Genomic DNA, 23,559 nt, shown 5'->3' on the forward strand with positions numbered 1-23,559 from the left:
GAAGTGTGATGTGCAGGATGAAAACTGGAGGATAATTATTTTTATACACCGATGAAGCATAAGTAGATATCACCACAATTATTATGTACCAATTTAGTGTGTTTCTTTAAAAAGCATTCAGGATTGATCAGTCTTCTCCATTGCCTTGTGTTCTCATTGATAGTCCGAGTTCAGTGCTTTTGACTATTGTTCCCAGTATTAGACCGGTCACTCTCTAAATACTGTGCGTGTTACACACCACACCCATGCACTTTATTTTTTGAAAGGCAGAATGAAGAAAAAAAAGAGCTTCCCTTGAAAGTGCTGTAAGTGTGGTATTTTTACAGGGAAGACAACTGGCAGCTGGATTTGGTATGGAGGTGGGGGTGAGCAAAAACCTGTGGCTGCTCTGTTAACTACCTTGCTGCAGGATGTGGCAGGTACTGTTGGCTGAGCTGAACTTCCTGAGTCCTCTTTCTTCTCAAGCCGAGGCAGAGGAACAGTCAGCTGTGCTGACTGAGTCAGCTGAGAGCTCACCCAGCTCAAGAAGAGGAGTGAACACTTTGGCTCGAATAAGGTCAGGCCCTCACCTGATTGTAGGTGTTACTGACTGTCCACTCAGCTCAGCTTGAGAAGAGAAGAGGGGCTAGGCAGTTTGACTCATCCAGCGATGCCTGCCTTGTCAGCTTAGGGCCCAGTCTTGCTCTAGCTGAGCTACTGAGCTACTCCTCAGTTAGGTGAGCCACCAGCTGATGAGACCAATGCCACTGGCTATGTACTTGGCTCAGGAAGAGTGAAACAGTATGGTTACCACAGGATTGGACTGTCTTTCCCTGCTTTTTTTCATTTAAGCTATGCATCCCAATTTCTAGCTAATTTTCAGGAAAAGCCACCTGTGTTGTACTTGAGTAAATATGGCAACTCACCAATTATAAAACACTCCCTGGTACCAGGCCTACATTCATTCATTAAACAATTGTCTAGGTACATAGTTGGCTGTTACCTCTAGCTCACAATGTAAACAGCCTTGGCTTTGTCAGACCAGTAAGGGTAAAGCTAGTGAAACAGAATTTGTGCCTAAAGGTATTGAAGCATTTGTTACACAAACTATTTCTCCTGAATCCAGCCTTGATTGATTACCTTGTATTTTCATAACTTTTAAATTCAGGAAATATTTTTAATAGTCTGTAACATGGAGTAATATGTACTGGTGGCTCTCAATTCATGAGCTGCAAAATTGCTATGAGTATGCTGCAAGGACAGGTTCAGGGTTAGGGGTAGGTTGAGCCTATCAAATATTCCTGTGGCTGTAGGTGACATTGTGCTGTGATGCCATGTTACTCCTTGTGTGCTGTTTCCTGAGCTGGCAATAGTACATCTGTCTCTGGTGCAGTGCTGTAGGTGATAAAATTAGCTTTGCTTCAGGACTGTGCTAGACAGCCTGGATGCAATGCATGCATTAACATAGCTGTACTGATTCTGGTTTGGGAGGGTGCATATGTGGAGTTAGCTTGGGGTGGGTCTTCACAGTGCTTTTATGTATCTCTGTAGTGCTGTACTAATGCAGCCACACAATATTACTGGTTGTGGAAGTCTTATGGACCACTTTATACAGGTTAAGGTAGACTGGGATCAAATGTGAGAAACTCTGAGATTTTAGCTTTATCTAGTATAATTCCTTTTGTTTTCAGTCTCTGTACTTGCTGGTCTATTTGCTCAGATCTAAGACACTACTGAATTTAAGATGACCCTCTAGTTACTAGATTTTATACATGGAAAACTAATTTTAAAAATTATAAATATTCTATGTATGGAATCTAATTATGCTGGGGGGATATCTTTAATTCACACCCCCTCCACTGCTTCAGGGGGGCAGGCAGTGGAGAGGCAGGTGGTATGGGAAGGTTAAGAAGATTGCTCCCTGTTTGTGCCTGCCCCCCAGGCCTCTGCTTCTTCTTTCCCTCCCTTTACCCTTGTTCTGTGTTGGCAGGCTCTGTTCCAGTTCTAGGCTGGGGCACTGAGCATGGTCCAGCTCAACCCCATAGCAAACCACTGGGGCTTTGCTCAGTACTCCCGGCTGTAGTGCATGGACAGGACTTGCCAGCACTCGGCAAGGGTAAGTGGGACGGGGCAGATGAGGGAGCAGGGGTTGTGGGTGGGGAGGAGAGAGCAGGATGCAGAGGCAGCAGGGGGTATAGGCAGCAGCTGTAGCCATGGCCCTGACCCAAGGTAGGAGCTTGAGCCTTGGCCTCAGCAGCTGCCTGTCCGCTTCTTAGGACTTGATTCTAAGATGAGGCTTCCCCCCCGGTTAAATGGTGGAGAGAGGGAACAGAGTTGAGTAAATACAGTATGTAGCTTAAATTTCACTAATAATAAGTTAGAGGATAGATCATGCGATAAAAAATGTATTGGATGTTGACTTTACAAGAAAAATTACTGTTTGAATTGTGTCAAATCAAACAGGTTGTTAGAACTAAAAAAAAAAAAAATTCTAGTGAATACAATTTTACTTCACCTTCCTGCACGTGACAGCATCTTGTTTCAGATTTTCTTCCTTAATTCTGTGTTGGAGGTCTTACCATTTTAAAAATAAAACATTTATCCTAAATCACAAAGTGATTTTTGGACAAAACTTGTCTCCCTCTTGTCTTCTTTTTAGAGAGTTTTGGCAACAGGCAATGTTATCCTAATCTGGAGTTGTAAGTTCTGTCGTTGGCTTGGATTCTGTACCTGGAGAGAGGCATTTTATTCTTCTTCGCCTCACTTCTCACTTTGAAATATATTGATATAAAAATACTATGTAAGAATTGATTGTTCAACTAAACTCTAACTATTGCAGCATTAAAGTTCCTGAAGAGTGAGGTTAGCAGGGGTGGGCAAAATACGGCCAGAAGCCAATTCTGACCTGCCAAGGAATTTTGTTTGGCTTGCAGTGGGTTCCTCGGCCCTGCCTGGCCTAGGTGCAGGGGACAGACTGGGTTGCGGCTCATGTGACCGGTCCTGCCGCCCCCAGGAATGCAATGGGCTTGGGGTGGCGTGGTAGCCAAACTTGCCTCTTGGCAACCCTTCCAGCTGCTACTGCTAGCTTCTGCTGCCCAGGCACTCTAGTCCACCCACCCTGCACTCATTGCTGGGAGTGTTGGAGAGAGTGGGTGGGAGGGGTCTCCATGGAGACTGGTTTGGGACCTACATAGGCAGGGAATGCTTGGTGAGGAGGATGGGATGGTGTCGCAGGGAGGCAGGAGTAGCATCTTGTGGGGGGTGGGCCTAGGGCAGAGCCACAATCTGCTGCCCGCACATCCCTGCCATAGGCTCTAGTTCCATGGGAAGAAGATTGTGCAGAGTGGATCGTGGCTCTGCCCTAGGCCCTGGCCACGTGTTATCCCCACCCATAATTCCAGCCCTGGCCCTATCCATCCTGCTCCTGAATGCTGCTCCTCATTCTCCTGCAGCCCCATTCCATCCTTTTGGCTGGGTGTCCTGCCTATGCAGGTTCTGGTTGATCTCCAGAAAGACCCCAGGATCACTGGGCCATGACAGTGCAGGGCCAGGGAGGGGCAGAGCCGTGATCTGTTCCCTGCAGGCCCCTACCTGAGGACCTGTGCCTGTTGCAGGGGCGTGCAGGGATTGGATTGTGACTTTGTACCAGGACCTGGCCCCACAGTCTTAATCCCAACCCTGGCCCTGCCCCCAGATATTGCTCCCCACCCACCTGCGTCCCCATCCTAGCTGCTTGTCTGTGTGTGGGGCAGAGCCACTTAGGGAGTTTTGGTGAGCTATTACAAGTGTGAGGGGTGCTGACCTGGCCTGTGACACCTTGTCAAAACTCCCTAAGTGGCCCTCCGGCCCAAATAATTGCCCACCCCTGGGTTAGTGATAGTACAGGAAATATACAAAAGGCAAGTTGTATTTTGTTTTTTTGGCAATATGTTTTATTGGGAATATATTTTAATGACCAACTGTAGAGTTTGGGGAGAGATTAGATAAGCTTTTGGGCATGCTGTGCTCTTCTTTCAGTCTGGTTCAATAAAAGATATTAAGAAAACAAAACCTTGCTTCTTGAGAAGTGAGGCACTTACCCAGAAAAGCTGTCCTGGGCCGTCTTATAACCACAGTAGGGGTACTGTTTGAGTAGAAAAGATTGGTACTTAGCTTCCATCTCAAACTTTGTTTTCTTCTTTTTGGAAATGTACATCAGTAAAATAAATAAGCATCTTAAGCTTTGTAACACCTTTTGCAGACAAAGATACCACACTGAAATCTGAAATATACATAGTATTTTCATTCACTATTAAAATATAGTCAGTCTTGAGGAATAATTGTGCTATGTATTACACACTGGATTAAGACCAGGAGGTGAAATAGTATAGCAAAATATTACTGTATACCAGTTTGTAGTTCTAGGATGTAAACATTTGGTACAGATCAATAACTATTGCTTTATGTTTGTGTGTTCATTTTGCTGAAAAGGGTTTAGACAAAAGTGTGATCACAAATCTGTGTAATTTTAGTGTCAAGTAATCTACAATAAGAATGTGCTGGTAGCTAAAATGTTTCTATAGTGGTCTTTTAATTTTGTTTTATGGGCAAACAGTGCCACCCAGAGGTGTATATATGCAGTTATCACTCTTTTCTGCTTCATTCTTGCTTTGTAATATGAATGGTCTATTATCTTCTGGTGTCTCTATAGCTAGACTTGACCATCCATAGTTGGAATCTACACGAATCCTATAACTTCACTGCTTTTCTCACCCTGACCAGCAGCCTGGTTGTAATCTCTGATTCACTCTCCTAGGTGCTTAAATCCAGGCTGCTTTTAAATTGGGTTGGTTGTTACTATGTAAGACCAAACTTTTGTCTATATTGGCGTAATGAAAACTCTTATCCAAGCTCTTATTTCGTATCTCTATTACAGCAACATTTTCTTTCTTGGTCCTTGACAGATGAACTTTTGTCTTGCTTACATCAATTCAAAACATGGCTTTAAAGAGAGATTTCCTAGCTTGTTGATTTCCTTTGTCACTTTCTTTTACTGCATCAAATGCAAAATTTGTGGAAAGGGATTTGAAAGAAAAGACCATCTACTCGATGCTACCCCTGTTAGCATCCATATGCTTTCAAAATGTTGGCTCTCTGCTCTGCTCTAATGACACCAGCCTTTATTTGCCATTAAAAAAATATTTTAAATAATTGTCTTTGCACTTTCATATGTGCTGTTCCATCACATGGAAAACTTCTCTGTAAATATCTAGAAAGCTTCTTTTTGCTATGGTGGCTGAAAAATCACACGGCAAGAGTTATGTATTTGGTTTGCGGAGACCACTGCTGATCATGCCAACCACTATTGCTTTGTTTGTGCTCATGTCTCTGTTTTCACTATACTCTAGATTGAAACCCCCCGTTTGTATACTATTTAGGATTCTGGTGTTCTGTTCCATAAGACACTATTATAGCACAAATTAAGTATTCAATTATTAGTTTCTGGTATTTAATATATGACTGTTTATGATGGTTTAGACTTAATGGCTACAAAGGTCCATTATTAGTGGCTTTGTTTAATAAACTGCAGATGCTTTCAGAAATTGGTACTTCTTAAATGGACTGAGTTTTAGCATATGGGTTCACAAAAAATGCTGCTTTTTTTTCTAATACTTTCTCTAGGGTATGATGAATTCTAAGAACTTTTTCCTTATGAAAAACATTTGAGACTGAAATTAATGTAGGGATTACAAGTGGATTTATTTCATCACTAATTCAGCTAGGTTGACAAAAAATGTCCTTTAGTGTTTTGGTACAAAGGAAGAAGCATATGCTTTCTACCCCAAAGATTCCTGAACCTCGTGTTTTTGATTCTCCCTTGGAGAGCAAAACACTTGGGTACAATGGCATGATGCTGAATTAGTATGCTATCTGCTACTGTGATGCGTTTGTCTCAGGATACTTACTTTCCTCTGACCAAGATCATCGTAACACCAGAACATGAAGAAATAGTCTTACTTCCCCATCAGTCGGGAAACTACTTGCAGGATTGTACCACTTAAAGGAGGCAAAAGGATCTTCTATTTCTTCCGTCAACATTGTAGAATCATAGGTGAGCTATTCTTGTATACTGAGCTAGCTAATTAAACCAAGTGCATAGCTCAGACCTAAATATTGACAGCTATAGAAAGTTCATGGAGGCTGTTGGTGATGAGATTGATTGAACACACTTGCAGTTAACTGGGAAAGAAAATTACATTCCATGTTGATTGTATGATCTGGCCCACTGGCACCTCATCCTGTCTAACCTGCTCATATGCGCTAAAATTCAAGGAAGTAAAAAAATTAGTCAACATGTTAAACAGTTTTGCCTGTTCTGTGTGCGTAAGCCAATGAAGAGCAGTTATGCCCATTGCTCAGGGAAGTCATTGCAGATTTCTGAAAAGCAATGTAACCAAATGCCCTGAAACAAGGCAGTGATTTGCCCAGTCCTTTAGAAGCCAGCATTTAACCCTGAAGACCTTTCTTTGACTAGTGTCATGTTTCTAACCTCCCATTCCTGGGCAAAATAACTGAAATGAAATTACCATGTTCCCACCATATTATATCAGCTAACGTTATGAATATCATAGCTAGAATTCAGACTAAGGCACAGCCTAGAGATTCTTGTAGCATCATTAAAAATGACTTTCATGGCCATGGACACAGATCTCTAATCAGACTGGTGAACAGGTTGACTCCCCCCCCCCAGTTTCTTGAGCTTCAGTGTGTAATTTTGCAGTCTGTGATTGTAGTAAGACCAAAAGGTGCTAAGAGATGGGAGGAATGCTTCAGTGACTCCAGGTCCTCTCTACACTGATTCTTGTTAGTATTAGTAACAACCCTACAGTAGGCCTTTGCTGGTGGGATAACACAGGCATCCATACTTTCCCCTCTTCTTTTCAGCTTCTACATTAGACTATTGGAAAAAAATAAAGTCATGGACTTGGCTAACAATAATGTATTGATTCTTAACTCCTAGCATTACTGTCTCTACTAACATGTCAGCATGCCTACATGAAATGAGCTCTTCAGTGAAGAACAGCCAAGTAGAACAGCTAGGGCAAGATGAAAATCATACAGGTCAAAGAGGGGACACACTTTTGAAGGGCTAATCTGCATGTTTTCTCTACTTTCTATGGAGGAGACATCCTCCATTTGTCAAAATTGACAGAAATCTGTTCTGATTCTTTCTAAAAAAATATCATGTTACTTATCTAAGCTTAAAATGTCTTTTCATGTATGAGGACCTCCTACAGTAATTCATATTTTGTCACCTTCAGTCTTGGTTACTGTAATCCTTTTTTTTCTGAAGCTGAATCAAGATTATACATGGGTTCCATATGGTAATTGCCCCCCCTCCCTTCATGGTTGCTGTGAGCATGTTATACCTGTGCTCGGTTTTGCTGTGTCTTGACAACTCTGCACGACAACCTTTAATGGCTTTGAAAATTAGATCTAAAGCCTTGTCTGAAAATAAAATAATTTGGTATGTGCATTGCCATAACAACTGTGCTTGTCTAGGGCAAAGCAGAACTTTGCCACTGAAAGACCTAGCAGAGACTCTTTGGTAATTCAGTGTTGAACTGTTACAGATGGTACTTAATAGGGCTGTGCGATGTTTTGGGTGCTGATTCGATTTGGAGGAGATTCGGTGGTCGAATCTCCAAATCTGAATTGAATCTGGAGACAGGTAAGAAGGTCTGAATTGATTTGGAAAAGATTGAGAGCTTTAGTGATTCGGGCAGAGTCAGGCTTGACACCGCAGGGACTCTGTCCGGGTAAGTAGGGGGTTGGGGAAGGAGGACCTGGAGGAGTGGGGAGGGTGGAAACTGATGTCTGAAAAACTAAGCACTTGTGTGGTTTATAGAGTCTGTGGAGACTGTTGTCCCCCTGGAACCAAATGAAATGTGAGAATTTATTTTAGAAGTCATGAAAACTGTTTTTGCAAAATTAATATTTTTTCTCCAGTAAATTACATATGAAATCTACTTTTCTGAAGAGCTGTTGTATCAGATAAAACGCTGAACTCAGTCTTTTGAATAGTGAAGCAGAGGAATTTTCTTTTTCTAAGTATAAATATCCATAATATAGCATTAAATAATCCTTGTTATCTAAACCCCTCCCCAAAAAAACAACTCCCCCCTGCCCCTCCTCCCCCAATATGTCTTTTGGCTTTTAAGGGAGAATAATCTTGGCACCTGCAGAGCATTATTCTTTTTTGTAGGTGAAATTAAGTGCATCTTACACTAGGAGCACTATGCTGGGACTTCTGATTACATTCGGCCTTAAATATAGTTTTAAGTGTGCAAGGAATAATGAATGATTTGATTATATATATTTTTTTTTCTTTTGACTTCCACCACAGTGAGGATCTCAGACGTTGGTTCATTCAACAAGAAATGGACCTCTTCCGATACCGGTTCAATGAGCTCTCTGACTCTTTGGTTCAACAATTCCTGGAATATGTTAATTTGTTGTATGAACCTGTAAGTATGGTACTTTGAGGAGTTTTGGTTGTTTTTCATTTTATAGTTTCAGGAAACTTTTCTTTGAGGTAAGTTGAAATGTTTACACGGTAGAAGTTATGAACACTTGTACAGAGGAAAAAAATTCTCTCAAAACTCTTGAGACTGGGAAATATGGGCAACAAAAATGATAGCAGCTTATGCAGCATTATTTTGTGCTCAATTAGTTCCAAATAAAATGGCATTTTGAACGTTTTGCTTCATTTATAAAAAATGTGTGTTTCTGTTAATGAGAGAACAACATACACAAAAATCTTATGGAAGCTTGAAATAAGAGTTACAATTTTACAGTAGTTATGGCTCTGGAAAGGTGGCTGTGGTTTCCATATAAGACTCTGTATACTAATTACACTGAAGTATAAATGCTCATATTAGACTTACCTTGTTGATTGCTATAAATATACATTAAAATGTAGATTAAAATGTAGTATCAAACTAAAGATATTTAAAGAGAAACTAGATTTGTATTCTTTTGACTCCCCTCTTCTTCCCCCCATCCTGATGTCCTTCTGCCCAGGGGATAGAAAGATTGTCAGCCAGCTATGAGATGCTTACTGTCATTTGCACACATGATCCTAACATAGGACATGCTGTTAGGCCTCTAGAATATGTCACATTAAGTGCATGTATAATGTGTTAATCACACACAGGCAATTTTACCCCACAAGATAAAATGGCAACCAGCCACAAAAATGTCATTTGTTCACTATGGAATATCTTTGTGGCTGGTGTGTATACTGCTTTAAATTTAAATGTGTGGCATGCTTCCTCCACCAACCCACTGTGCTCTGCTATCCCTTACCTTTGCTGGTAGCAGCTCTGTCCCAGGACAGGACTGGTTGCAAAACTCCCTGTTGGCTCAATGCTGGGGAGGCTGTTAGGGAGCCAGATGCTCTCTCCCTTTCTTTATAATACTACTTGAAGCCTAACCTAAATTAATTTAATGTTGTTTTGTCTGTGATGTTATATATTTGAGGGGAAAAATAAATCCACTCTGAAGTGAAATGTTTTACCTGGAGCATTTATTTGTGCATATTGCATAAAACAGAAATCATACAAAAGCTTTCCTTGTGGGAACATGGCACTTGTGTGGTGTTCTGGCTTTTTAAGTAATCATCCGAAGGATAAGGAATGTAAGTTCTGAAACTGGTGTTTATAACACAGAAATGAATTTTCTAGTAAGCTTTAATTGTTTTTAACTATTTTTTATTAACTTTTATGAACTTGTATAATGTGGAAGAAGATACTTGTATATAATCTTACATGTAAAGCTTTATGTCAGAATTATAACACAAGCTGTCAAAGTTCTGGATTCAGGGTTTCCTACAATTTGGGGTGCTTGGAACTAATATTGTAGATAGATAAATATGCATCTAAACTGCATTTCTGTATCTTTTCAGTAAAATAACTATGAGCAAAAGTTAAGAGTCTGTTCCTTTGATCTATTGCACCTAATTCTTCCTCATTAGGGAAAATTTGCATGCCTGTAGGCAGGACCTCATTTTTGATGAGTTCGTGGTAAGTTTCTTCCCCGGCCCCCCCGGTGAACTTTTGGGTTGAGCAAACTGGGCACATAAGGATACATGTCAGGATTAGTTTCATATTAAAAAATCACATAATACTGCTATACCATTAGTCTCAGCTGCTGTTCTATTGTGGTGGAGTGTGAAAAAAAACTTAGTTCTGAGAAGATGTTCTTTTTATTTTTTTGGTTTTGCTTTGTTTAGCTGGTAGAAATATAGTTTTAGCCTTGTGGATTCCCGTGGCTTTATTGACAAAGTGGTTTGTTTGGGCTTTATCCTGTTTAGTGGATTTCATTATATAACATCACCTAATTGGTTCTTCAACCAAGAATAAGGAGAATTGATTAAGTAGTTTTGAGCTACAAGTTATTTAATTAACCTCATTATGGGGCCACTGTAAGTAACAGCAAGATGATAAAGTAGCACTCAGGGAATCATGAATAGTATGTTTACTCTTCTTGCATAGGGATACCATCTTGATTACTTTAATGCAGGGTTGTCAAACTCATCTGGCCAGTGTGGTGTGGACCCATAGCCCGACTGTGCCCCTAGCAAGCTGCAGCCCTGCTCCAGGACCTGCACTGCACGTGGTGCCCATTCCTGCTGGTCTGGGATATGTTCCATGCTCTGGCTGGGCCAGGACACATGTTGCATATGGTGTCTGCCCCCGCTGGTCCAGGACTGTGGCACCCATTCTGGCTGGTATGGAATGCGTGCTGCATGTGGCATTTGTCAGGGAACTTCATGCAGCACAGATCCTGGAGCAGGTGCAGTGCAGTGCAGTCCCAGGCTGATGGGGGTGTGCGCCATTTCCAATGCAGTTCCTGGACTAGCTGGAATGGGCAGCTCATGCAACAAGGTCCCGAGCTATGTGCAGTATGCATCCTGGAGCAGCTGGAATGGGTATCATGTCGGTCTAGTTTGGCACAGGCCATGTGAGTAAACTGTGAGACCCAGGCCCAGGGCTGATTAAGTGGGCTCTGCAGGCTAGATCAGACTTGTGAGCTGTATCTCTTGCACCCCTTCTTTAATGGTATGCCATATGTATATAGAAAGTAAAAATTTGCTTTAAAAAAAAAAAGTGCTTTAAAATGGTGCTCTGAAACCTTAGTGTCCTTAGCTTCTTTGAGTCCATCTAATTAAAAAGAGCTGAATTGTTAGGAATGCAATAAGTATCATTGCAACCTTTAAAAAACTGACAGATTGCAGGACTTGGTTTTTGTGGGGTACTCTAATTATCATGTTATCTGCTTGAAAAGAAACACAGCAATACAAAAGCAGTCCCGGAAGTTTCTGTATTGTGTAAGGCAGTGTTTCTCAGCCCATGGTGTGGATACCCTTGGGGGTATGTGAGACACAGGCAGGGGGTATACACCTGCTGCATTTTGGTTTTTGCCTGCTCGGGCCAGAAGTTCTGACTGTTGTGTCTCCTGCTGTGTCTGGTGTACTGGGGCTTTCACTCCCCAGTGTCAGTGTGCTGGGGGACAGGGAGGGAGGCCCCACACTGTGGTGGAAAAAGTGGGACTCGGCTCGTGGTGGCAAAACCGGAAGTGCCACAGTGGGACTTCCAGTTTCACTTTTGCTGTGTCGATCGGCATGGGGTATGAAAGGTACCAGAGGTTGAGAACCACTGGTGTAAGGAATGGATACAAATGGTAAAGAGGCCAACTAGGCAGGGAAGCTTTTTTTGACTTACTGCTCACAAAAGGGAGAAAATGGTTGAGAAAGTGAAGGTGGAAGACAATTTGGGTGATAGGGGACCATGAAATTATAGCTGAAGATCATAAGGGGAGGAAAGAAGGAGAGCAGCAGGATAGGGACACTAGACTTCAGAAAAGAAGACTTTAACAAACTTGGGGAACAGGTAGGCAGGATTCTGTAGGAGACAACTCTGAAGGGAAAAGGAATCCATAGCTATCTGTAGTATAAGGAGGCTGTCTTAAAGGCATAGGTGCAAGCTATCCTGATGTGTCAGAAAAATGGAAAGTGCAACAGTAGACCAGCTTGGCTGGACAACAGTCTCTTCCATGACTCCTGTAGGAAGTGAGAACTTGGTCATAGTGGCCAATCGAAGCATGCAAAAGTGAAACCAGAAGTCCCACCATGGCACTTCTGGTTTTGCTGCTGCAACCCGAGTCCCACTTATAGCACCTTCATGTCCCACTGCTTGAGAGATCCTGCTCTATGGAACAAGACTAAGAGTAATTGCCTCAGGCTACAGCAGGGGAAATTTAAGTTGGAGATTAGCAAAACCTTTCTGACTCTTGAGGATGGTCAGGGATTGGTACAGGCTACTTAGAGAAATTGTGGAAGTGCCATCCTTGGAACTTTTCAAGAGCAGTCTAAACAGACTCTTGGTTGGATGGTTTAGTTGGGGCAATCCTGCCTTAAGCAGGGGGCTGGACTAGACAACCTTGTGAGATATCTTCCAGTTCTACTTTCCTGTCATTCTATTGCTCCTTGTGTTGCAGATACTTCATAATCTGCAGAGTTGCATGCTGAAGTCTAGAGGTCAAGTGTGAAAGGTAAAGGGAACTGTGAAACTTGCAGAAGCTCCTAAGCTCTTCAAGGAGAGGCAGGTATGAAGAGAAGAGAGAATAAGAAGTATGAAAAGAATACTTTCTATTCCTGGTCAGTGTAAGTAGTGGGTAACCAGTTACTGTGAAAAGTTTTGAAGTTCAGAGATTGTTCTAGAAAGTAATATAGATTGTTTAGAGTCAATGTGTAGGTTAACCAGTTCCTTCCAGTTTGTGAGGAGCAACTGGAAAATAACTTTTTCCCTAATTGGGCTCCCTAGAACTTTTATCAAAAAGTTATTCCCGACACACTTGGAGACTTGCTGGACTGCTGGTGCTCTGCTGTGTTTCCCTCCCAGCAGGTGCTTCAATAAAGACCCTCTTGAGAACCCTTAAGTCCTGTAATTTGGAAACATTGGTTAGTTGTTTAAGGAAAGCCTCGACCACCTCTTCTGTCTGGTTTATTATAGCAGGCATCCACCCTGGCATCACCCTTGCTGTTCTCCACACTGACCTTGATTCAGAGACTTTCGATAGGTCTGCCTTTTGCTATGTATTGCAGCTCCAAACAAACGTGCATCTCGTATAAGGCAACACCTCTTTTTTTTCCCCCCCCCCGCCTGTCTTGCTTATATAGGTTACGTGCTTCATGATGGTACTCAAGTCTTTGTTATTCTAATTGCATATCATTTTCTGAGTACTAGAATTTCCAGTTCTTCCTTCTTATTCCTCATGCTTCTCACATGAGTATTTAAACATTTTAGGTAACTAATAGATTATCCTAATTTCTCTTTGAGAACACTGGTAGAGTTTACTCTATTACGATCTCTTACTATGTTTTTATCCAGGTTCTCTGGCTCTCTTAATATTTTTTCCAGCTATACATATGACTGAATATGAGATCACTAAAAACCCCTTGCTTCTCACACCTTTAAAGTATGGGCTGGCAATCTTTGGCCTGTGGGCTGGATTTAACCTGCAGCAGCAGGGGGCTTTGCCTGGACTCCAGGTAATACCTTACAGATACTTCCTCCTCTCAAAATATAAGGTAAAAATACATTTTGAACTTTTGTTCTTAAGTTTGGTTTTTAAATCTTTGGGGAAGTGATGCATGAAAGGTTAACTGGCTGGCACACAATTTCATTTTGAAGGAAAATGGGTCAGTCTCATTTAGTTATTTGTTCTCTTCCATCCCTTTACCTCCCCCCAACAAATCATTATAGATGATTCTACAAGTTGCTGCCTCCAGACTCAAGCATGTGTCCTGAACAATGCCTCTGTTGTAGTTGAGGATTTATTTGGTTACATTTATGTTTATGCTGTCAGAGTAACTCTGCTTGATACATTCTTCCGACAGTGAAGACTGTCTTTTCTGGTAGTTTAATCCAGGTTTAATCGGATGGCATTGGTAGATTGGGAAGGGGTGCCTGTTGTACAATCCTGGCTTTATATGTTAGTGAACAAGAAATACTTGTATGTAAAATAGAAAGCAAATTCTTATTTAACAGGGGGAAATAAACCTTTTAAATTATTTTAAGCTATTGGATACTTTATCTAAAATGGTAATTGAGGAAAATCTCAATTCTAAATGCTTTCCATTCCAGAAGCATTCAGTGTTTTTTTTTTTCCTTTTCCCCCTGTCATACTGTGGTATCTATTCTGTATTTTGTCCCTGAGAAGCTTTTCTTTTTTCCAAAGGTTAATGCTAATAGAATTTATATAAATAATTAAACATTTCAAATGGGTTACGGAATTTTCAACTCTCAAAAATATGTTACAGAATCTACATGCAAAGCCAACTACAAGAAGAGCACAGCTAGTCCTGAAGCAACACTCAAGAGAAGTAAATACTGACATTTATGGTGACAGGGCCCATCAAAGGGAATATGCAAACACAGGTGTGCAGTTGTGAGATTTGCATTTAATTTAGGAGATGAAAGCATTAAATTTTACTAGAATGAGCAATTACAGCTGATGATGGTGCCTGAGTTTCTGGCAGAAAAAGCAACTAAAATAGATTTGAAGATATTTCAGGGGAAATATTTGTTTTTTTGTTTTGTTTTGTGTGATTAACAATTTTAGTATTTTCAAATTAAGATTGTGTTTTTACATCTGAGGGAAATGTTTGTCTCAAAACGTGTCATACTGTGTGAGGCAGCTGTGTAAAACAGCATACTATTTTACAGATAAATTAGATGTTCTATTCTCTTTTGACTACTGAGGTGCTTCTGTCCTGAAGTAGGAGCTGGTCACTCTAGCATATTATGTTGTTGTTAAGGCCAAAGGGATCTTGTTAGTGCAGTTTCTAAAAATCTATGTTTTGGGGTAGCAGAAAGTATGAATTCACTTATGAAGACAAGGCAGTGACTGTTGCACTATCTTGTTATTGCAGCTGTTGTGTATAAAGTATAGCTAATATAATTTGGGAGTAGAATTTTTTTTGGTTAATCTTTCATGTTGGATACTTATTAAAGATGATACTGTGCAGCAGTATTCCCGAGCTTTGTTGTTTTGCTTATTATAGTGTTATTATGGAAGGCAAGGATTCTGAAACTTGTATAGTGTTTCATAGACACCTCCTTTCACTCTCATAGTACTGACATCTGCTTATTTTTTTCCAACAGGGAAATCATTTAATGCGTCTTTTTTTAGTCTTCAGAAACAAGGGTGAACTACCACATGGTTATCTAGATCTCTGCGGGCCACTAGGGGCTTTTATACATGTACCTTTATCATGCTGCAACATACCGGTGATTAATTGAGCCTGCTCCTCATGCAAGCTGACGTGCCCGGTGCTGTGTCATGCACATTTGTATATGTAAATGTGGTGGTGCATCAGTGTTTGGAAAATGGTGGTGTTGCACTTTTGAACTAAAACACCTTTGACTGTGTTTTAGTTCAAAAGTGTGCTGCTGCTGTTTTCTCAGAACTGGTGCACATTTTTCTGTTTATACAAATGCACACGACGCAGTGCCGGGGTCTTTCAAAAGTGCCTGGCGCTGCATTGCACACAGGTATAAAAATGCCCTAGAGGCATCTGGGGAACTGCTTTAATTAAAGTGGTTGCAGCATCATGTGTATTCAGCATCCTGCATTTCAAAATGGTGGTGGGGGCAGTTTTTAACTATAGTTTGTTCAATGAGCTTTAGTTAAAGTGTCCTTGTTGCCATTTTGCAGTGTGGGGATGCTGAATACATGAGATGCTGCAGCTGCTAGAGCATGCTAATTGGCATGTTTCAGCAGACTTGATTAATTGCATCTGCTTTGAAGTGTTGTAATTTTTTGCCTCCCTGCTGCTGATTGGCTGAGGGGGGGGCCTGCCGCTTGCTGCTGACCAGCGGGGAGGCAAAAACAGTGTCATGTTTAAAACTGCTGTTTTTGCTTCCCTGCTGAACAGGAGCAAGCTGCGAGTGGGACCCTTCCACCAGTCAAAGGTGGGTGGGGGTATGGTAGCCTGCAAGATGCAAGGAGCTGCAGCACAGCTCACTTCTGCTGCGAATTTGGTAGGGCCCTATCCATAATACATGGTTACTGATCATTCCCATCCCAGGTCAGCGCTTCTGGAACTTGACTCCTGAGGCAGTAATTAATTGGGGCAATAATAAATATGAGAGCATATAACAATTCCATGTACCTTTAAATCTTTCCCCCAACTCCATGTATTGCTTTCCTTGGATTGCATGTTCTTTGATGCTGTGTATGCATGCATAATTGAACTATTTAATCTTGTTTGGGGCTTCTGAGTATCCTGTAAAACAGATAAGAAATGAAATTAGCTTCTCTAAGAATCTGATTGTCTTAATGTGGTCAAAGTATATCTGCCTTTCTCTCTTTTTTCCATGTAAAAGTTCACTGTACAGATTTTATTGTTTTGTAATTAGCAACTGCTAATTACTTTTTGATTCTTTGATTTAGTTACATTAATATTTTTAGCTTTCTCAGCAATGGTTTTGTAAGAAACATGCTGAATTGGAGACTGAAACAGCTTGCATACAAGCAGTTATTAGCATTTGAAATGACTTTTTTGGTTCTTTTACAACAAAAATTCATTGTCATTTGCTTATCCACAGAGGAATTTTTCCTTTTACATATATCCTTTGTATAGTGAAATCTGAGCAAAACTTTATTTGATTTAGTATCTGGCTCTTCCTTTCATCTGTCTCCACTTTTCATCCTTAGTGCCTTCAATTTCTATGTTAACTCCCCAAAAGCTTCATTAACGGCTCATGTTCTTGCTTCTGTCCCCAGCATGTGCACCATTTTGTTCTTAAGTGCTGTGATACTGCTGTTGGCCAGGAATATTTCTCTCATTTATTGATGCCTATCTCTTCACTCTGCTTGTTTGCAACTACTCTTTCATTTAAAATTCTCTTCTTTTTGCAGTAATTCAACTTTTTAAAAGAAAACTAAAAAAAATAAAAGGGTGATTTTTATCTCTCTCCCTCCTTTGAAGACTCCTGTCTGCCCCAGTGATTTTGCAGTCTTGTATTTATTTTGGTGTTCTTACCCTTCACTGAAAAGGACAGAGCTAGACAACATAAGTATGATGACCTCATGTTTTAGTGCAACTGCTTTATCTCTTCTTGTTTGTCACTAATCAGTCATTGCTTACTTCTAGTACTCTGTTTGCATCTTGGAACCCTTTTAATTGCCTTAAGCAGTCCACTGGAGCTGCTCTTGTCAAATTGTCTAATCATCTGGTTGTAGATTTAATCTCAAGGCCTTTCTCTTTCTCCGTGTCTTTATGGCTTTTAAATCATTTTGTCATATTGCAAATCTCACAACTGCACACCTGTGTTTGACACCCTGGCACAATCTGTGGGCAAGGCAAGAGCCCCCAAGGGCACACTTGCCTGCCTGTACACTAATGCCAGGAGCCTGGGCAACAAGCAGGACGAGCTCGTCCTCCTGCTCAGTGCAAAGAAATATGATGTCATTGGGATAACAGAGACCTGGTGGGACTCCACCCATGACTGGACCACGGGGATAGGGGCTATACCCTGTACAGGAGGGATCGTGTTGACAAAAGGGGCGGGGGTGTAGCTCTCTATGTGAAGGAAAGCTACATGTCCCTGCAAGCTGATGTTGGCGACCGGCATGGACAGCTAGAGACCCTCTGGGTAAAAATTCGTGGGGAATTCGGCACAGGGGACACAATGGTGGGAGTCTACTACAGACCTCCCACTCAAAGTCCCGAGCTTGACCAGGAGTTCGCCGAGGAACTGACTGAGGCCGCTTGCTCCAGGACCTTGGTTGTCATGGGTGACTTCAATTACCCGGACATCTCGTGGGAAGATCACTCAGCTAAATCTGAGTGGGCGCAAAGCTTTCTCTTGTGCGTGGATGACCTCTACCTGACTCAAGAAGTCTATGGGCCAACGAGAGGCAAAGCGCTGCTTGACCTGGTACTGGCTATGGGGGACGACCTAATTGGCGACCTAGTGATCGATGGGAAGTTGGGTGACAGCGACCACGAGCTGATCACCTTCACCATCTGCCGTAAAGCTGGCAAGTCAGTCAGCAACACAGAAGTCCTTGACTTCAGAAAAGCCGACTTTGACAAGCTCAAGAGGCTAGTCAGTCAGGCCCTCAGGGACCATGACCCCAGGGAGCTGGGAGTTCAAGAAGAGTGGTTGCTTCTCAAGGAAGCGATCCTCAATGCACAAGCTAAATCTATTCCAACACGGAGGAAAGACAGCAAGAAGGCACAGCAGCCCCCCTGGCTCTCCAGAGACCTAGCGGACCTACTGTGGCTAAAAAGGAAAGCCTACAAAGGATGGAGGACGGGATTCACCTCCAAGGAGGATTACTCCGCGCTGGTCCGGTCCTGCAGGGATCAAACCAGGAAAGCCAAGGCTGCAACTGAACTCCAACTAGCTTCAGGCATCAAGGACAACAAAAAGTCCTTTTTCAGATATGTGGGGAGCCGGAGGAAAAGCAAGGGCAATGTTGGACCCCTGCTAAACCAGATGGGGCAACTGACAACTGACGCCCAGGAAAAAGCCAACCTATTAAATAGGTAGTTTGCGTCAGTCTTTCATCAGTCACACGGGATGCCCACGCCTGCTATGGGACAGGGAAATCTGGGTGAGGGGGATCCCCTACCCTCCATCAATGCTGACCTCGTGAAGGAACACCTTGAGAAGCTGGATACCTTCAAGTCAGCTGGCCCTGACAACCTGCACCCCAGGGTACTCAAGGAGCTGGCCAGCGTCATAGCCCAGCCCCTGGCACGGATCTTTGAAAACTCCTGGCGCTCTGGTGTAGTGCCCGAAGACTGGAAGAAGGCCAATGTGGTGCCGATCTTCAAGAAAGGGAGGAGAGTGGATCCGGCTAACTACAGGCCTATTAGCCTGACTTCTATCCTGGGGAAGATCTTAGAAAAGTTTATTAAGGAGGCCATCCTTGAGGGACTGGCCCAGGCTAACATTCTAAGGGACAGCCAGCACGGGTTTGTTGCGGGTAGGTCTTGTTTGACCAATCTCATTTCCTTCTATGACCAGGTGACCTATCACCTGGACAAGGGAGAAGAGATTGATGTCATATATCTTGACTTCAAAAAAGCTTTTGATCTGGTATCCCATGATCACCTCTAGGCCAAACTGGCCAGTTGTGGCCTTGGCTCCACCACGATCCGCTGGCTGGGAAATTGGCTTCGTGGTCGGACCCAGAGGGTTGTGATTGATGGCAGTCACTCATCATGGTGCCCTGTGACCAATGGGGTCCCTCAAGGCTCTGTCCTGGGACCCATACTGTTCAACATCTTCATTAACAATGTGGACATTGGAGTCAGGAGTGGACTGGCCAAGTTCGCCGATGACACCAAACTTTGGGGCAAAGCATCCATGCCAGAAGATAGGCGGGTGATCCAGGCTGACCTGGACAAGCTCAGCAAATGGGCAGACGAGAACCTGATGGTGTTTAACACTGAAAAATGCAAGGTTCTCCACCTTGGGAGGAAAAACCTGCAGCACCCTTACAGGCTCGGCAGTGCTACGTTGGTTAACACTACAGAAGAAAAAGACTTGGGGGTCATCATTGACCACAAGATGAACATGAGCCTCCGATGCGATGCTGCGGCTAGTAAAGTGACCAAAATGCTGGCTTGCATCCATAGATGCTTCTCGAGCAAATCCCGGGACGTCATTCTCCCCTTGTACTCGGCCTTAGTGAGGCCGCAGCTGGAGTACTGCGTCCAGTTTTGGGCTCCACAATTCAAAAAGGATGTGGAGAAGCTTGAGAGAGTCCAGAGGAGAGCCACGCGCATGATCAGAGGTCAGGAAAACAGATCTTATGATGACAGGCTGAGCGCCATGGGACTCTTTAGCCTGGAAAAGCGCAGGCTCAGGGGTGATCTGATGGCCACCTACAAGTTTATCAGGGGTGACCACCAGGATCTGGGGGAACATCTGTTCACCAGAGCGCCCCAAGGGATGACGAGGTCGAACGGTCACAAACTCCTGCAAGACCGTTTCAGGCTGGACATAAGGAAGAATTTCTTTACTGTCCGAACCCCCAAGGTCTGGAACAGTCTGCCAGCAGAGGTGGTTCAAGCGCCTACATTGAACACCTTCAAGAGTAAATTGGATGCTTATCTTGCTGGGATCCTATGACCCCAGCTGACTTCCTGCCCTTTGGGCAGGGGGCTGGACTCGATGATCTCCCGAGGTCCCTTCCAGCCCTAATGTCTATGAAATCTATGAAATATTCCTTTTACCTTATTCTCTTTAGGCTTTCAAAGTTTTTTATTTTTTAGGGGGCCGCCTTTCATTTTTCCACTTCCTCTGAAGTACCCTTGTTTTTCTTAATGCTTCCTTGAACAAAAATAATTTTCTCTCTTTTTCTTAGTGCTTTCTCAAACAAAAAGCATAAATGTACAGCCTGCTTCAGTTCTCATCTGTAATCTGGTGAATTGCAAATCTTCCTATCCCCTCTTGAATTTTCTTTTTTTAATTTTTAATTCTGTATTTCAATCTATTTTGATGACTTTCCATCTTGGATGTCATTTTCATTAGCTTACATTTAACATGGTCTTGTTTACTCTGTCATTGTTAATAATACAATATTCAGCTCTGCAATTCAGGATCCTTTGCTTTATATCTTTAAACTGTGGCCAAGACAGGTTTAAATAGCCTGGGTGAGCTAGTAACTTAAAACTCAAAGAAGGTGAGCTGTTCAACAGCTATTTTGCTTCTGCTGTCACAAAAAAAAATAAGCTGCAACTGGATGGCTAGCAAAAATTACACAAAAAGGAGGAAAGGCTGCAGGTCATGATGAGGACTAGAGAAGGTTAGGGAGCTTTTGACTAATTTGAATGAATTGGTCAGCACAAGCTGTATAAAGAAGAGTTGTGAGAACTAGGCTTGTTTAGCGTTGTAGAGAAAGTGAATAAGGGGGAGACAAACTAGTGATCTTCAAATACATTGGAAGGCTGCAATAAAGAGAGAGAACAATTCTTCTCCCTTGTTGCAGAGGGTATGACACGATTTAGGTTAGATCTCAGGAAAAGTGTCCTTACTGTTAGAAGACTGAGGCAGGGTAGTAGACTGCCTAGGGTAGTTGTGCACTCTCCATTGTAGGTTTTTAAGAGGAGACTGGACAGGCTCTGAGTGAGGATGATTGAGGACAGAGCTGCTTAAGTGGTGGCCCCTGGGCTGCATGAAGCCCACAAGGAGTTAAGCTGCAGTCTCCAGGCTCTCACCTGGTCACTATTTCTCCTCTTGTTTTGGTGGTAGCAGCAAGTTGGGGCTTTGGGCTTCCCTTCTGGCTTCTGTTTTGTGATCCTGTCCCAGGGGGTGATATGGTACTTGGAAACCTAAGGCTGGTTGTAGCAGGGCACTAGGGTGCCTGCTACTGGCATTGGTAATAGGGCTTGGCTGCCAATCAGCAGGGCAGCACAGCTGAAGGTTGCTTAGGCAACTAAGTGGGTCAGCTGACCGAAAGGGGGGCAGGGTCTGGCCTTTATAAACAGCCAGGCTGAGGCCGGAGTCAGTTCCCCTCTGACAGGCCGAGGCAGGAGCTCTGCTGTGGAGCAGAGCAAGGCAGAGCTGCCTGAGTGCCTGCATGCTGATGAGATGGAGAGGCCTCTGACAGGGAGGCTCAATGGAGAGCCAGGGTGGCACGGGATGTTATAGCCGGTAGGCTGATTTTTGGGTTACTGCCGGTTAGCATGGCTTTGAGTTTGGTTTGATGGTGATTGTGTAATACCGGAGGACCGGGTGAGGCTGTAGGGGAAGGAGGAGGCCTCGGGAGCACCCCAGCAGAACAGGTGGTGTTCCTGGCGGCACAGAGGGTGCTGCGTTTCAGGGTGTGCCCAGGGAGGGCACAGTGATTGGTGCCAGAGGCAAGGCACGGCAGTTTGGTGCCGGGGTGGCACTGTGTTTGGGGTGTTGTGACCCCAGCCCTGTGAGGGCGGTATTTGGTAAAGCCCAGTGGGGCGAACGACCCAGAAGAAGGGTCAGGGGGCCAGGCATGGCTACAGGCCACCTGAGCCCCAAACACGGGAAGCGCGTGAGCGAGGCCCAGAGGGGGCGAGAGCGCGAAAGGGCGCGAGGAGTGCGGGCATAAGCCCCAGAGGGGGCGAGACCGCGAAAGGGCACGGGAAGCACGAGGAGCGCGGACATAGGCCCCAGAGGGGGCGAGAGTGCGAAAGGGCACGGGAAGTGCGAGAAGTGCGAGGCATAGGCCCCAGAGGGGGCGAGTATATTGGGCAAACTCCAGAAGGAAGGGGTGGGCCTATCAAGAAGCCTCAGAAGAGGGTGAGTATGCAAGTAAGCCCTGGAGAAGGGCGGGTGCGTGATTAGAAGCCCGGAGAGGGGACAAGCATGAATAGAAGCCCAGAGGGGGCGCGTACATTGGAGAGGCCCGGAGAAGGGTGGGCACGCGATTAGAAGCCCAGAGAGGGGCAGGCACACGATTAGAAGCCCAGAGGGTGCATTATATACATAAATACATTGGAGAGGGTGTGTATACCAGAGAGGCCCTGGAGAGGGCGTGTAAATAGAGGCAGGAGAACGTCCGGAACACCGGCGAGGCTCGGTCGTAGTATTAGGGGTGGAAGGAGCCACGCGACGCCCTAGCGGGGTGCACCAAGAGATATCCATAGAGGGCAAGAGCACCGGGTCCGAGAAGCCCAGGAAAGGCAGCCTCCCGTTAATATTATATAAACAGCAAAGACGTGGCGGGCGAGACAAGGATGCTAGAAGGGCAACTTGGCACGGTAGGGGCGCAGGAGAGATCACGGCCACTTCTGGGCCCCGCCCCGTGACACTGGTGAATTGAGGGGAGCAGGAGCCGTCTCCATGTATGTGCTGTGCGGGGAGAGGGACATGCAAGAGGGAGCCGCTTCCATGTATGTGCGGTGGGGGGGCAGGCAGGAGCTCCCACCACATGTGTGGGATGGAGTTGGGGCGGGGGGCGACGGGGCTGCTTGAACGTGTTATGTAGTCCCAGGGTGGGGCGGTCCTTGGCTCTCAGTAGTGCAGTCTGTGTGTGGCATGCCCTTTTGGTGCCACTGGCCACTGAGAAGTTGGATAACCCTGATTTAGAAGTAGCAATGCCTGGAACATGTGAAGAGCAACAGCTGGAAAGCCCAGGAGATGCATAGAATCATATTAGAAAGCTAAAGAAATATTCTAGATGAAATTACTAAAGAGTGGATACATAAGCAGTTTGATCACTGCTTAGGGAGTGGTCACCAATGAATCAATTGGAAAGAATTATTGAGTCATGCTCCCCCCAGTGATCTTTCTCAGATTGGTCTTTTATTAAAGATTTGGCAGATAGGATTGACTGCATGGTTAGCAAACTGTGCACATGACATCAAGCTAGGTAGAATTGCAGAGGCATTGCAGGCTAAATTTAGTATTTAGAATGACTTTGATTCATTTTGGACTACTTCTCCAGTTTACCATTTAAGGAAAAGTGTAAAGTCCTGCACTTGATTACATGCACAGATTGGGGAATGACTGGCTATGCTGCCGTACTGCAGAAAAG

At 43.8% G+C, this 23,559-nt stretch overlaps 1 protein-coding gene across 3 annotated transcripts in view; it reads left to right on the plus strand.

Annotated features, from left to right (window-relative positions):
• The window catches only part of PRIM2 (DNA primase subunit 2), a 238,641-nt gene that overhangs the window by 2,316 nt on the left and 212,766 nt on the right, over positions 1 to 23,559 (plus strand). For all 3 annotated transcript variants that reach the window (XM_090034474.1, XM_090034477.1, XM_090034482.1), the window contains exon 4: positions 8,366 to 8,486. In XM_090034474.1, the coding sequence (XP_089890600.1) occupies positions 8,366 to 8,486 (121 nt within the window). The remainder of the gene's footprint in view (positions 1 to 8,365; positions 8,487 to 23,559) is intronic.

The sequence above is a fragment of the Crocodylus siamensis genome, chromosome 1 (genome assembly GCF_052110815.1).
Source record: "Crocodylus siamensis isolate JL-2025a chromosome 1, ASM5211081v1, whole genome shotgun sequence".
NCBI classification, from domain to species: Eukaryota; Metazoa; Chordata; order Crocodylia; family Crocodylidae; genus Crocodylus; species Crocodylus siamensis.